General features: G+C 49.7%; 1 protein-coding gene across 11 annotated transcripts in view; it reads left to right on the top strand.

Annotated features, from left to right (window-relative positions):
* The window catches only part of Acsl6 (acyl-CoA synthetase long-chain family member 6), a 60,952-nt gene that overhangs the window by 15,552 nt on the left and 29,713 nt on the right, over positions 1-15,687 (top strand). For all 11 annotated transcript variants that reach the window (XR_003949381.1, XM_030245802.1, XM_030245801.1 and 8 more), the window contains 8 exons: positions 796-1,016; positions 3,885-3,999; positions 4,634-4,698; positions 5,710-5,811; positions 6,205-6,304; positions 7,759-7,937; positions 9,046-9,078; positions 10,564-10,615. Coding sequence is in view for 10 of the 11 variants with exons in the window: in XM_030245802.1 (XP_030101662.1) it covers positions 796-1,016; positions 3,885-3,999; positions 4,634-4,698; positions 5,710-5,811; positions 6,205-6,304; positions 7,759-7,937; positions 9,046-9,078; positions 10,564-10,615 (867 nt within the window). In the remaining variant the exon portion in view is untranslated. The remainder of the gene's footprint in view (positions 1-795; positions 1,017-3,884; positions 4,000-4,633; positions 4,699-5,709; positions 5,812-6,204; positions 6,305-7,758; positions 7,938-9,045; positions 9,079-10,563; positions 10,616-15,687) is intronic.

Consider the following 15,687-nt stretch of genomic DNA (forward strand, 5'->3'; position numbering starts at 1 on the left):
TCCATGTCTCCCTGCATTCTCTAGACTGCAGTGGGTGGGAGTGTACCCTGACCACCGCCTGCACGTCAAAGGAGGTGCTGGTACCACTAGACCCATCCATCACTATAGTCCTTCTTCTTAGCCTTGTTTATTTTCCTCTTTCCATCAGTTTAATGCCTAAACACTCCCCTCTGCTCTGTTAACTATATTGGGCCAAGGGCTGGGCCAGCTATGTCTGTTGGTACCCCAGGTGTGGTAGGGCCACGATGGCCATATCACCTTACAGGTCATCGCCTTCCCTCCAGCTATCTATTTGGGCTAGTCCACGGACTCTGCCAAATTCCCCTTCCTTCTCTCCTTCAGAGTCAAAGCCTCGATTCAAGCTCAGAGGTGGATCAGGTGGAGCCTGTGTCCCTCCACCTGACTCATCCTGTACACAGTGATGGGTGCTTCTGCTATCTGTTTATCTTCTCTGTATCCCAGGAGCAAACATAATCAAAGATCTGTGTGACCAGGGTCACAAAGGACCCTGAGTCCCAGGGCTGCCAGTGCATACTGGCCCCTGGAAGATGTGGAATCAGCTGTCAGCCGTGTCCCCAGGCATGGGAATGTGGTTCTCAGGAAAACTGATGGCAGGCTCTCAGCTGTGAGTACTGAGGGCTCTAGTGTTTCACCAGAGAAAAGCATCTCCAGGTGTCCAGCTTCTGGACTGTACTATATTGTACTAGGAGACTGCATCTCTGACCCATCCACTAGCGATCCCTCCACAGCCCGTCTGTCTGGTCTCCTCTCTCACCTATCTCTTATCTCCTACAGAGATTGCTCTCTCACTTCTGGAGAAGATGCAGACCCAGGAGATCCTGAGGATCCTGCGGCTGCCCGAGCTATCGGACTTGGGCCAGTTTTTCCGCAGCCTCTCAGCTACCACCCTCGTGAGTGTGGGTGCACTGGCTGCCGTCCTTGCCTACTGGCTCACTCACCGGCCAAAGGCCTTGCAACCACCATGCAACCTCCTGAAGCAGTCGGAAGAAGTGGAGGTGAGCAGGGCAGGAACTGTCCCATCACGCAAAGTAGCTCCAGAAGGTAGAAGCCAAACCTGTAGCTTGTTTGATTCCAAGTAACCCCCCGCCCCCCCAAAAAATATCCTGGAGTTCCCTGGTAACCAGCCAACAGGCTCTGCAGCAATCTTGGGAAAGGCTGCCAGCAAGATGGTCCTCCCACCTCTGCCAAGGACTGACCATTGGCAGATCCTGACCTTGACCACCAGGAAGGCTAAACAGGTCTTCGGGGCCTGCAGGGAAAATTCACTCCCAAGTTCCTGCCCCTAGTCTTGGCTGACAAGGACCAGAGCTGAGCTCCTCCCAAAGCCTTCCCTCTCACAGCAGCTGGCTCTGAGGGAGGTTAGCAGTAAACAGGGAGATGCATGGGCTTGCCAGCAAAGAGCTATCGAGATTTGCTTCTCCATGTAACTTACAGACTTTGGCCTTTGTTTCAGATTTATTTATTTGTATGTGCATTGGTGGCAACCCTTGCATGCATGTCTGTGGGAGGATGTCAGGTCTCTTGAAACTGGAATTACAGATAGTTGTGAGCTATCATATTGAATACCAGTCCTCTGGAAGAGTAACTAGTTTTTGTTGCTGTTGTTTTGGTTTTGGTTGGGTTTCTTTGGGAGGGGGGTGATGTTTGTTTGTTTGTTTTGGGCTTGTTTTGTTTTTAATTATGTCTGTGTTCTAAATGTTGCTGTGCAATTTCCATGGATAGTGCGTTCCCATAGTTCATAAGAAACGAAAGGCCTCATTCCTAAAAACTTGTACCTTGGGCTTTTGGTTCTGTTAGCAGTTCTGTGCCGGCCAGGAGCAAAGAGAGAGCCTCATCTTTTAACCATTTTGTGGTTGGTTGGTTGGTTTTTCTTTTTTTTTTTTTCTTCTAGACAGGGTCTCATGTAACCCAGGCTGGCTTCAAACCTCTGATCCTCCTGCCTCTGGGGCCCTGGTGCTAGGATTAGAAATGCACAACACCACACCCAGCTCCCCAGTTCTTAGTGAGGTCATGCTATGCACACTTGTGCATCTCACTTTGTTCTTGATCATACATCTTGGTGGCCATCAGCCTGGCAATGTTTTGCCTGCTGGGAAGACCGCAGGGAGAACAGAGAGCTGGATTCCCAGGCTGTCTTCCGAGAAGGAGTGATACGTGCGAAGGCCCAGGTGTGCTTGGAAGTGTGTGGCACTGGGAAGCGCTGGCTTGTTGTTTGGGGCTGGTCAGTTGGAGAGGAGCTGGGAAAGCCCAGCAGTGTGGCGATGAGAATGGAGAAGAGAAATCCTGGGCTGCAGGCCTGAAAGTGCCTCCCTAAGCTCTGGTTCTGGGCCTCACTGAGTTTGTAATGTAACTAGTCAAAGGAGCACACACGGTTGGTAGAATGGAGCATAGAAACCACTAGGAGTAGTTGGGTTTGGTTCAGTTTATAACTGCAACTCACCCAGACAGGCCTGAGGGAAGACCCTCTGACCCTGTCCTCCAGAAAGACCCACCCTTTCATGGGAAGACTTCTCTGTCCCTGTCCTTCAGGAACATGAGTGGCTGTGTGAACTAGGCAAAGGTGACAGGGGCAAGAAATGAGGTGAGGTTGGCAAGCACTCTTGGTCTCCTTGGGACACACATGATTCAGGCTGTTTCACTTCCTTAGCTTAAAGCCCTTCCCTTCCCTCTGCCCAAAGCCCAGCCCTCACTCCTGGGTCTGTCACCCTCACTGCTCTCGCCTCCTGTTTATCTAGAGCACCACAGATTATCCACAGTTCCCCAGCACTCAGTGCCTCCTATACCATACATGTGTGCTTGCTACTGCATGCTGTACATTCTGCCTGGCCAATCCTTGTGCCTTCCTCAAACTCCAACCAGGTGCCCCTGCCCAAAACACACACACAAGCCCGCCTTCTTGCCCCCATCCCTGGCACACAGTCTTATGCAATGTCATATCTGCTGCCCAGATATGAAGCAGGTCTGACTGCATGCACCTCTAACTTCCCACGTGAGTCCCTCTTGGGCAGAACTGGCCGATCAGAACTTTCCACTCCAAATGGTTGAGAGCTGCCTGTGGTTTTGCATTTGGCTGTTTGTTCTGTGGTGCTAATTTTTCTTTAGACTCAATGTTCCAAGAATTAGCCGGCTCTGGGCCATCCCAGGACAACCCAAATAGCACTGAGAGATCAAACAGGGCCGTGGTAGAAGAGTTCTGGGCTTGGGGACCCTGGGGAAGAGGAAGGCACAGATGCCCCCAACTCCTATCCCTGGCTTGTCATAGAGGGCCTTCATTTCATGTCTCTCTGGATCTGCGTTGTTAAGGGCCCAGGATCTTGCTGCCAGTCTGTTCTCCCCCTACACACTCTCAGGCTTCAGTTCCTTAGAAAGTCCCTTAAAGCATAGTCATCAGCAAATCCATGTTAGCATGTCAATGATGGGTACCAATCTTCTCAGCTCAAGGCTATACATAGCTGTTCTCGGGGCTTAGCAGTAGATGGCCCGGTGCAGGGTACCTTGGCAGGTTGTTCCTGATTCTAAGTGATAACAGACTCACATTCTGTTCTAGAGCTATGTCTCAAGAGTTCCTGGAAAATGTGGGCATTATATGTCTGCTGATCTGGTACAGAAGTGCTGTGTGCTTGCCAAGTGTAGATGTGTGTAAGACATTGTTAAACTGGGCCAGTGTGCAGTAACTACTTATGTTGAGTGTGGGCACAAACAAACTGGGTGTGAATACTCTGGTGTGAACAGGCCATGAATGTGAGCACTTCTGAGCCTCAACTATGTGAACCTAGAGTGCATCCAAGCTGTGTACACTCCAGGACCCATTCCTGATGATCCTGCCTACCTCAACTAACCTCTCTGGTGTGTTTGTTTTCTAGGACGGTGGTGGAGCCCGGCGATCTGTGATTGGGGGTTGCACTCAATTGCTTACCCATTACTATGACGATGCCCGGACCATGTACCAGGTGTTCCGCCGTGGGCTTAGCATCTCAGGTAAGGAGAAGTGTATGGAAAACTGTGTCAGGCACTGGCGAGAGACACAGCAGTACCCAGGTCAGCAGAGAGTTCCTGTTCTTTCCACCAGTAAGAGAAGCAAGCAGCTGACTTATATGGCTTAGGGCTCACTTCAGCTTTGCTTCAACCCTTCACACTGAGTGCCTGGTATCAGGCCTTGTACTCTCCACATCCTCCATGGGCAGCCCCTGGGGAGCCTAGAACTGTCATATCACACTGTCAACCATGGCTTGGAACCTGCACCCCTGAGATGCCTCAATGGTCCCAGGTATGAGACAAAGGGAGGCAGTCACAAAGGGCCATCCTGATACTTGCTCCTACTACCCCTGCCACCAAGTAAGTGCCCTGTGGGATCTCCCATAGGAACTGCCGTGTAAGTAATAGTGGAAACTAGGTACCATGCTATATCCATTCCTGGACTCCCTGGTCCCCAGGGAGAAGCTGTTCTTGCATTCTTAGAACCTTCTTGGACCACAGCAGGCGAGACACACTGCTAGAGGGATGTTTCCCTGGAGCCAGCGGCACCCAGGGCCCATTATTTCCACCCTGTTCTTGGTGGACAGGGGCAGGAGGTGAGTCCTCCCTGATATAAGGCCCTCTTGTCTCTCTGCAGGGAATGGACCCTGTCTTGGCTTCCGGAAGCCAGAGCAACCTTACCAGTGGCTGTCCTACCAAGAGGTGAGTGAGGGCACAGACCCCATCCTGTCTATCCCTGTCCAACCCATTGGGCTGGGGGTACCCAGCTGGGCTCCAGGGGCCTCGTTTCTTAAAATTCAAGGTAAAAAAAAATAGTGTTTTTACCCTGAAAAGTGTTGTATGTTTTTATACAGCATAATATGAAAAATAGAATAATGTGAATTCGGTGTCTGGTTTATCTGCATAGTGACAGTCAATTCAGATATTACCTATGGTTAAAAAAAAAAAACAACTCAAATGTGGTAAAAGAATAAAACAGGAAGCCATAAAAGTAAAATAAAACAGACTAAAATGTACAAATACTTGTACAATATTAAAGTCTTCATTGTTCAAAGTCTTTAGAGAAATGCATTACACTTAAAAATGCCCACATTTGAAGCCTGATGTAGAATGTCTACAAGGCTCTTGTTTTGTTTTGTTTTTCATTCTTATACTTGATTTTAAACTCTTTGTCAGTATCATGATGTATATAATGTGTCTGAGTTGCTTTTGCTTCTCATACTGCTGATCTCTTTCCTGACAAATCTCCCCCAACACACACACACACACACACACACACACACACACACACACTCCTGGCTTTTGTGACCCACTAAGTTTCAGTGTGGTTGCTTACATGGGAATGGGTAAAGGCTTAGTTACAGGAACATGAGCAACTTATAAGTGACTATACCACTGAAGAATATGACCCCACCCCCACCCCAGCCATTGACCATGGACATCTCCCAGGGGGTAGACTGGGCTTCATGAACCCCCTACACACACACACACACACACACACACACACACACACACACATCCGTGATGGAATGCCGACAAGCCAGAGTGGATCACGTTTTATTTTTCTGGCCTTCCCACCAAATCCCTCAGCCTCAGCCTCAAGGGGCTGCCTGTGTGCCTGGATGGGGAGCCCAGAAGAGACAAGACTGGGCAATCCCTGCTCAAGCCTTCTCCTTTCTCTACCACCCCCCACCCCCACCCATCTGTGTGCAGGTGGCCAAAAGGGCTGAATTTCTGGGGTCGGGGCTTCTCCAGCACGACTGTAAAGTGGGCACAGAGCAGTTCGTTGGTGTTTTTGCACAAAATCGGCCGGAGGTGAGGATGTGTCTGACTGCTTTCAGAGGTACCAGTGGAACAGGGATTGGGAGTCTTGGTCCTGCTCTTGGTAGGGACTGTCAAAAAGTGAGATCTGGGGCCATAGCGTGACCAGCTGCGAGCCCAGCTCTTCCCGGCGGCAGCAATGGCTGTCCTAGCCAAGCCCCATCCACATTGTACCTGGAGTCGCAAAGGAGGAAGAGTCATGACGAAGGGGCCCATGCAGCATCGGGGAGTGTGGAGCTGGACTGTTTGAACATGAAATCCAGGGGTTAAACTCTAGCGTAGCAAGCGTCATCTGAGTCCTTTGGGTTAGCCTTAGCACACGCTGACTCTGACTCGCTGAACTGATCTTACCTCATCCCCCTTAACCCCAACTTTGCATTTCTGTAGTGGATCATTGCCGAGCTGGCCTGCTACACGTATTCCATGGTGGTGGTACCGCTCTACGACACCCTGGGCCCAGGGTCTATCAGCTACATCATCAATACTGGTGAGCCCCAGCTCCACTCCCTCCTGAATAAGCAACCAGCCCTCATCCTCCAGCCTCTTGGGTCACGCTGAGAGTTGGGCATTCATAAAAGGCCTTTTATTTCTGCTCTCAGAAAACACTAAGATATTCGCCAGACCCAGTGGCACATGTCTGAAATCCCAGCACTTGGAAAGTCGAAGGAGGAGGATCAGAAGTTTAAAGCCATCCTCCATAGTACAGCCAGCTAGAGACCAGCCTGGGCTGTGTGAGACTATCTCACAATTTGAAAAAAATCACTAGGGGCTTATACGATGGCCCCTGACTTGGCCTCCTGAGTATGAACTGTTCTTATTCAGGTTTCACCTAAAGCCTCCTTCCATGGGTCTGGGATGCCAAGAGAGAGCCTCTCTCTCTGTTTTCTAAAAGGCTATGACCATGTAAGGCTCCTGCAGCTTAACATCATCCTTCCTGTGGCAGTAAATATCCCAGGCAGACAGGAAAGTGTCTGCTTCAGGATGCTCCCTGGCCTTTGCCCTTTCCTTCCAGTGCATGACACTCATAGCTCCTCCCAGTGCATAACATTCATAGCTCCTCCCAGTGCATAATACTCATAGCTCCTCCCAGTGCATAACACTCATAGCTCCTCCCAGTGCATAACACTCATAGCTCCTCCCAGTGCATGACACTCATAGCTCCTCCCAGTGCATGACACTCATAGCTCCTCCCAGTGCATGACACTCATAGCTCCTCCCAGTGCATAACACTCATAGCTCCTCCCAGTGCATGACACTCATAGCTCCTCCCAGTGCATAACACTCATAGCTCCTCCCAGTGCATAACACTCATAGCTCCTCCCAGTGCATAAAACTCATAGCTCCTCCCAGTGCATAACACTCATAGCTCCTCCCAGTGCATAACACTCATAGCTCCTCCCAGTGCATAACACTCATAGCTCCTCCCAGTGCATAACACTCATAGCTCCTCCCAGTGCATAACACTCATAGCTCCTCCCAGTGCATAACACTCATAGCTCCTCCCAGTGCATAACACTCATAGCTCCTCCCAGTGCATAACACTCATAGCTCCTCCCAGTGCATAACACTCATAGCTCCTCCCAGTGCATAACACTCATAGCTCCTCCCAGTGCATAACACTCATAGCTCCTCCCAGTGCATAACACTCATAGCTCCTCCCAGTGCATAACACTCATAGCTCCTCCCAGTGCATAACACTCATAGCTCCTCCCAGTGCATAACACTCATAGCTCCTCCCAGTGCATAACACTCATAGCTCCTCCCAGTGCATAACACTCATAGCTCCTCCCAGTGCATAACACTCATAGCTCCTCCCAGTGCATAACACTCATAGCTCGTCTCACATATGTATTTGCACACCAGCTGGCATAGTGGCCTGTCTTGGCCTGTCCAGTCCCAGTAGTACCTACTCAGTCTGCCTCTCCCCGTTGGTCCCTGCAGCGGACATTTGCACGGTAATCGTCGATAAACCCCACAAGGCAACACTTCTGCTGGAACACGTGGAGAGGAAGGAGACTCCGGGCCTCAAGCTGGTCATCCTCATGGAGCCGTTTGAGGACGCCCTGAGAGAGAGAGGAAAGAAGTGCGGGGTGGACATCAAGTCCATGCAGGCTATAGAGGTGAGAGTCTATATGTAGGACACTTGTGGGGTTACAGCTGGCTGGCTGCCAGCTCACAGCTGCTAGCTACCTACCTCGCTCATGCCTGGAGGGTGGGGTGAGGCTCTTCTGGGCCCTTCAAATTCATCAGTGGCAAGAAAAGGCAGACATTGCAAGTAGTAGTGGAGGAAGTTCTTTGGTTTGTGCTAGCGTGCACCTTCTAAGTCAAAGCACTTGGAGACTGGTCTAGCAGTGGCCCCAGGCACCAACAGACGGAAGATGTCACTGGTCTGGGAAGCACTCACATGGCCTCTTGAGCTTCCTCATGTGCAGAAGGTGTAAGCTTATGTGTACCACAGGACTGATGATCCAGGAACCTGGGAAGGTGCTTGTCAGTAGGATCCAGACCCTTGCAGCAGCCCACAAAATTAACTTTTCCGTGCATGGCCACCCCAGAGGCATCGGATTGGTGGCTGTGTGTGAGCTAATAGAGCAGTGTAAGGCGTCCTGGCCTCCTGAGCCTCAGGCTTGCTCAGAGCAGTTGTCCTCTACCACGCTGTATGGGTCATAGACCCCGCCCCGACACTCAAGCCTTCCAGTTGTCCTCATGCCTCTCTCTCTCTCTGTGTGTCCTTCACTGCATCCATGACCCTAGGCACTTCTAACACTTTGTGACATTAGTCACTTCTGCACTGGCAGCTCTTCTCCCTGTGTTCCCACTGCCCCTTCCTCCCCCCTCCCCCTGCCCCCCATCGCTGACTGTTGTCATCTAGAAGCCCAAGCATTCGGCCATTCTTTTGTGTATGTTTCCCAACATGTCCCAAACCAAGTGGTGTCTATATAGCACTGGCTTCTCCTTGAGCATCAGGCTCCTTGTCTATAGCATATGGGGTGGGCCTGTGGCCCCTTGGCATTCTCCCTCTTACCAGGAGCCCTAGGCTAGACTGCATCTGAGGAGGGAACCACCCACGTGGCATTTGTCACCACAGTCCATGTCTGATCAGGGACCCTAAATTCTGGACTTGGTGTAAGAGCAAAGCCCACTGTGGTGACTGATTTTGATTTTTTTAATTTATGGCAACCTTTGAGCCTTTTTAAGACAGTATTTTCTTTTTCTTTTTTTCTTCAGGACTGTGGCCGAGAGAATCATCATGCCCCCGTGGTAAGCTAATCTCCCAGCAAGCACTGGCACACGAGCTAGTGAGTAAGAAAGATCCTCTCTGCACATAGGAGCCCCTCACTGCACATAGCTGGGTAGACAGGCCAGCAAGCACCTCCATATTAACAAGCAGGTCTTGTATGCAGCCTCGGAGTGCCTGCCCAGCTGCCCAACATTGCTGTGGGCTGGGAGCCCAGGGAGGGACTGAGGACAGGAGAGAGACACAAGGACATCCAGGCCTGGCTACCCTCAGTTCTCCATTGTTATGGGGAGGTCTTGCTTTTCTTTTTCTCCCTTGAATGTTGTGAACCCCGCAGAGCATGAGACAGACAGAAACATCCAAGAACTAGAAATGAGTCTCACGGCCCAGGGGCTTATGGCTTAGCTGTCTTTGTACTTGTCTGTGTGTGTGTATGTGTGTGTGCACATGTTCACGTTTATACATATGTAGGCATTTATGCAAGTGTACATGAGTGAGTATGGAGGTCCAACGTCAGCCTCAACTGATTTTCTTTAGGTACCATTCTTTGAGGCGGGGCCAAGTGGGCAAGGCTGGCTGGCCAGAGAGCCCCATCAGTCTGATGGTCTCCGCCTCCCAGTACTGAGATTACAAGCATTAGCACCATTCTGGGTTTTTCTTGGTTCGTTTTCATTCTTTGAACTTCTCTGGGTGTCAACTTGTGTAGTCCTGTCAGGTCAGGTTACAATGATGGTCTCTGCCTTCTAGACAGAGACCAGGGAGGAGTTCAAGTTTCTCACAAGGCCTCTGGCTTCTAGGCACCCTCTTGCGTGGTCTTCCCTGCTCCCTCACCACCCCTAGTGAACTTTCTCACACCCAGGCCAGAGCAGGCCAGAGCTCTGCTTCCTAGACCCTTCCATGAGTACCCTGTGCATTTTTTTTTTTACATCTCCCCTACCCCTGGCTCAGCCTCAGAGAACGGCTCCATGATTCTTCGGCATGCCCTGTGTCCAGCTCTATGATGTCTGTGACCAGACAAGTCCCCTCCCAGAAGCTCCCTTCATCCGGATAAATCTTGCTGGCTTTTGTACATCCTTTACATGCCACCTCTTTAGGAAGCTGTTCTCTGTGTACACATGGACTAGGTGGGCTCCTCCTACTGAACTAGAACCATGGGCCCAGTGCTGCAGCTAGGGCCTGATGCAGAGCTCAGAATGCCGTAAACAGCTCAACTGTAAGCCGTGACTACTAGAAAGGAAGGGTCATTGGTTTCTGCAGCCCAAGCCAATGTCCAACTCTGCTCAGGCTGGAGGAGGGGAGATGGGACCAGGTATGAGGTTGGTAGGACAGACATGTATCCACATGCGTCTTTTCTCTTTCCCAGACAATTACCTGCCCATCTTTCCAAGTGTAGCACACAGAAGTGTGTAACATGCCCAACACATCACTCACTATCACACACGCATGGGGCAGGGTGGTAGAGGATCCCACTGGCTCTCCCCAACGTATGTCTCTTCTCACCCCCGCAGCCCCCACGGCCTGATGACCTCTCCATCGTGTGTTTCACAAGTGGTACAACAGGTAAGCCGAGGCCCAGATGCCCCTCTTCCTGGCTGCCTGGCAGGAGACTCCAGGCGTCTCTTATGCCCTCTGTGGAGTGGAGTCAGCCTGGTCCTGTCCAGCTACTGCTGTTGGCTTTTTTTCTGCTTCCGACATTGACCATGGTGGGCAAGGCAGGGCTGGGCAGTTGTAGATAGATGGTGAGGGGACTCCGCACCTGCTAGACCCAGGACAAGGGAGCCTAGGCAGCTGGGCCACAAGCTAGAAGATAGTCTCTGCTCGTGGAGTCATTCCTTTGTGGGAAATAGCTCTCCCCTCTGTCTTCTGCTGCTTCCTGGCCTTTGTGTCAGAGACCAGGAAAGGAGTATGGGCTTACTGTCCCTAAGTCCTCACCTGGAAGGAGGCAGTTAAAGGTGCCAAACAAGATGTGGGGTGAGATGTGCAAGGACAGCCATGGACAAGATTGCCAGGAAGAAGTCACGAGCATAAATGGCTGTGCTTAGTGCTAACCAAGGAGTAGACTGACAAGAATAGTCTAGAAATACTTCCTGGAGAAGGTCTGGATGCAGTCTTCAGACCCTCATCCCTGCTTTTACTTTGCTGCTACCCTGAGCTCAGTCTGTGAGGCTAGCAGACTTGACAACAAACCAGCTCCATGTTGAGGTCCCGGGACCAGCCTCCTGCTCTTTGAACTGCCCTCCTGGTGTCCTTGTCACTGCCACCTCCTCGTTCATCAATGACTTAGAAAAATCTTAATTACTTTTGTATTGCTGTGATAAAACTCCATGACCAAATCAACCTATGGAAGGAAGGGCTTATCTAGGTTTGCAGTTCCAGAGAGCTGGAGTCCGTGGTCGTGGAGACAATGAGTCAATGGATGGCCGACACAGTGGCTGGAAGCTGAGAGCCCACACCTCAAAATGCAAGCAAGAAGCAAAGAGAGCAAGCTAGCAATGGTCTGAGTCTTTACAGTCCCAAAGCCTGTCCCCAGTGATATAGTGGCCTTCCTCCAGCAATGGCACACCTCCTAAACTGCCCACACAGTGCTACCAACTGATGACTAAGTACTCAAATGCACAAGACTCATTTACATCATCACTTGTTTCACCTTGAATAGACAAGAAGTTCCCAGCATCCACTTCCAGACCAAGAACTGGCCAGCCTGATGATAGTTCTCAGTGGGAAGTGACTTGGAATCCCCCAACTTTTTACAGGAACAGCACACATAGCATTTGTGTAGACCCCTGACCAGCCACAAAGGCTGAGTTATCAAGCCAGTAGGTCTTGAGGGTCGGGTCTTTATCAGATAGCAGATGGAGATGACTCTTACCATTGACTCAAGAGGGTTTCAGGATTTTTTAAACTATATTTTATTAAATTCTTTCAGAAAAGTAATATAGTCTCCACTCTCCAGAGCCAGCCCAGAATTTTACAAGTGTCCTTTAGGCTTATGTTGCTTTTAAAATAGCACTTCCTGAAGTCTTTTTGGTGTTGAGTTTCATAGCATGATTTTTTTTTTTAGTGACATGGTTTTGGGGGACAAATCATTGCTGTGGCTTTTAGCTTTGGCTCTCCTTGCCCTCCAAGAGTAAGTAGTTTCAGATTTTAGTGGCTCACTTAGTCAGTGATGCTGCCCTTTTATCTGGGAAAATACTTCACGCAGTTGAAATATGCTGTTGACCAGCAGGAAGGGACAGCTGTCAGTATCCAGTGCCTTCCCAACTGTGGACTCACATCAGAGGCCACACTGTCCTTACCTAGCTGGGCAGAGGGGCAGCATTCATAGGCAGGGCTGGAAAACTGGTTGGAACTTAGTGTTCTATACCTTCTGCTGTAAAGCCACGACCAGTGCCTGGAGGGTCTGAGATAGCAGGTGGACCTTTGGCTTGAAACCATCCGACCGGACCACATGCTTCAACTTCCTTGGATTTAGTCTAAGCCCGTGTTGTGCCTCTTGCATTCATCCTCTTGTCAGCATGTCACCCACACTTGTCCTCGATGTCACAGCACAGCCACATGCTTTCTTTGCGTGCCAAGAGTCTGGCTATGAGCCTTGATGGATGTTACGCTGTTCTTCTAGTGGGGAAATGTAGGAAATATGACCTGACGCTGATATTTGGCAGGAACGTCCAAGAAAGAGTTTCTTCTACCCTGTGGGAGGAATGTCCTAGAATCAGTCAGTGCTTTGGAGCCCCTGGTCAGGCCAGAAGAAAGCAGACTCTGTCAGTTCTGGGTGGAGCCAGGCTGTACCCAGTTACTGAAAAACACCTGCTGGTGCTCGGGGAGGGGGGGGGGCACCTCTTGCTTATAGTAACCTTGGAGTCACGTGACCTCTCTTCAGCCTCCTTTTCGAAAGTTAAGTGAATGCACTGTGACTGATGCAAAGAGGGATAGCTTCCGAGTGGGGGCCAATCTTGTATCACTAAAATTTTGACTTGGGTGGCAGTGTCTCACTGTCTGTACCAGGCACAAAGACAACTAGAGGAAGATCTGCACTTTGGTTCTGCAAACCACATCATTCAGAAAACACAGGATGACTCTGTTCTCAATGTGAGCAATCAGAGACTTTCTACATCCAGTTTGAAAAGACTGCTTTGAGATGGTGGCTCATCCCGGATTGGAGCAGCATGTAGAACCTCCTGGAAGACTCACCTCACACTTCCTAAGGAGACCTTTGTTGTCAGCTCCCAGAATCTGCAATGAGCATCCATTTCTCCTTCAGCCTTTGGAATCACACATAAAGATAAGTTATGCAGATAATCTGAATATTTCTGGGAATATTGAAGAATCCTATAGTCGTTTATAAAGTGATATTGGAATCTGGAAGAAAACGTGTGATTCGGAAAGGTCTGAACTCTGCCATTATGCTGGAGAAGAACAGAACTGAAGAACTGCCAACAGGGTTAGTCTCCTGCCTCATTTAAGAAGGTTGTGGAGAATCTTCATCTGTAAAGACAACTTTCTCTCCTGATCCTCAGGCCTTCTTGCCCCAAGTTGATGTTGTTTATCCGCACGTTAGCCAGACCAACTCTGTGGCACAAGGATCTACTTTGTATCATTCCTCTTCTGTATCTGGTATCTGGATCCTTAGAAACTTCCAGAACCTGAAGGTGAAAATTGCCAGGTGATTCTCAGAATACCTTAAGGACTCCAGGGCTTCCTAGGATTCATATCTTGAGGGTCAACTAGGAGAGAGAACATGGGTTCGGGCCTGAAGGAGCGCTGGGATAAAAAGCCAAGCACAGGTGAGGCAGATCCTATGAGTCTTTCTCTTTTCCAAAGGAAGACATTTTGACAACTACCTATTAGGGGAAAAAATAGTCACTTTTTAAGAAGCACATCCTTCTATGTCCCCCTGAGCCACCTCTAGTTGACATTACCGGAGAAATCACCAATTCACAGGCTGAGATCTCATCCATCACAAATCTTAAGCAGAGGGACACCTCTGTCACTTGAATTAGAAGACGAGGCTGTGACTGATGCCAAATGGATCACCTGCAAGATGAGCAAACAGGCCTCAGGGGATATAATTATGAGAAAGAATTTATTTTTATCCTCGTTACTGAATTCCATGTGATCATGGAGGGACGTTCTCGCTTTCTGCCCCTGGATAAATGTCATCATGGTTACTATCGGGCAATAAAGTGTCCCATGGTCATGATCACAGAGGCTGAATTCAGAGATGTCTAGTCAAACGAGGAACCAGTAGGCTTCTCCAAGGCCTCCCTGCCCCTGTGGGCTTGGTATGGAGCAAGGACACAATCCCCCATCCTTCTCCCCTCTCTGCTTCTTCTCCTGCTCCCTAGCCTTGTTAGTGGGTGCTCTGCCCTCTCCTACCAAGTTTGACAGGGGGATCAAGAACAAGGAAGTGGGTTGTGGAAGTTGGAGGATGGTCGATTGAGTATGTCTAAAGCTCACACTTTCTTTCACTGATGGATGCTTTTCTGAGTTCTGATGTAGGGATCAGTGCTTCTGAACCCTCTGCCACCATAGCTCCTAACTCTGTGCACACTTGACTCCCTCCTCCAGGTTTATAGGGAGAGAGTGTGGATCAGTTGCCTTTCTCATTGATATGACAAAAGCAGCTTAAAGGAGGAAGGGAGGGAGGGAGAGAGGGGGAGGGAGGGAGGGAGGGAGGGAGGGAGGGAGGGAGGGAGGGAGGGAGGAAGGAAGGTAGGTAGGTTGGTTCCATTTCCACTCATAATTTAAAAAGGATGGAGCCAGTCATGATGGGAAACCTGGCAGCAGGAGCCGAGGCAGATGTCATACTACATCCACAGTCAGGAAGTAGAGAGGGGTGGATGCTGGTGCTCAGCTCACTGTCTCCGTTTTATTCACTCTGGGATCCCAGCCTATGGGTTAGCTCTGCCTTTCACTCAAGGTGGGTCTTCCCATCTCAGCCAGATCTCCCTGAAAATGCCTCATAGAGCAGTCCTGAGGGTTGTCTTCCTAGGAGATCCTGTCTAAGTTAACCATTACAGGGAGGCAGGCTCCATTTCTCCTGGCAGACCAGCCTGGTAAACAGATTCCTCTTAAAGCAGCATCCATTCCAACCTTCTCAGCCTGACCCTGATTGTAGGGTGCTCCTACCTTTGGGTCTATTACTAGCTTGTGATCACTGGTCTCTTCTCTCTTCTCATGGGGTTCCCTGAAGCCTATTAACATCTATGTGAGCTTAGGTTTCAGATTAGGATTGAGAGAGGACTTGAAGACTCAGTGTAACCCTCTCCAAAGAAATTCTCCTCACAAATTTTGCTTCTCTCTCCCCTCTCCCTTTTTTAAAAGGCAAAATTCACATAGCACATAAGATTAACACCCTCTTTTAAAAACAGAGTCTCAGCCTATAGTCCAAGCTGGCCTTAAACTCAAAGAAATTCTCCTGCCTCAGCTTTCATAGAACCAAGACTACAGTTGCAAGCTACCACATCTAGTTTCAATTAACCATTTACAACTTGTTAAATCTTTTTAACACTTATTTGTTTTGTGTAGGGTTTTGGTAGCCCCCACCATGTCATGGTGTGCCATGCTATGGTTCATATGTCAAGGTCGAAGGATAACTGTCAGGCTCCTAATGAAACCCTTTCTTGCCTTCT

This window comes from Mus musculus, chromosome 11 (genome assembly GCF_000001635.26).
Source record: "Mus musculus strain C57BL/6J chromosome 11, GRCm38.p6 C57BL/6J".
Lineage (NCBI taxonomy): Eukaryota > Metazoa > Chordata > Mammalia > Rodentia > Muridae > Mus > Mus musculus.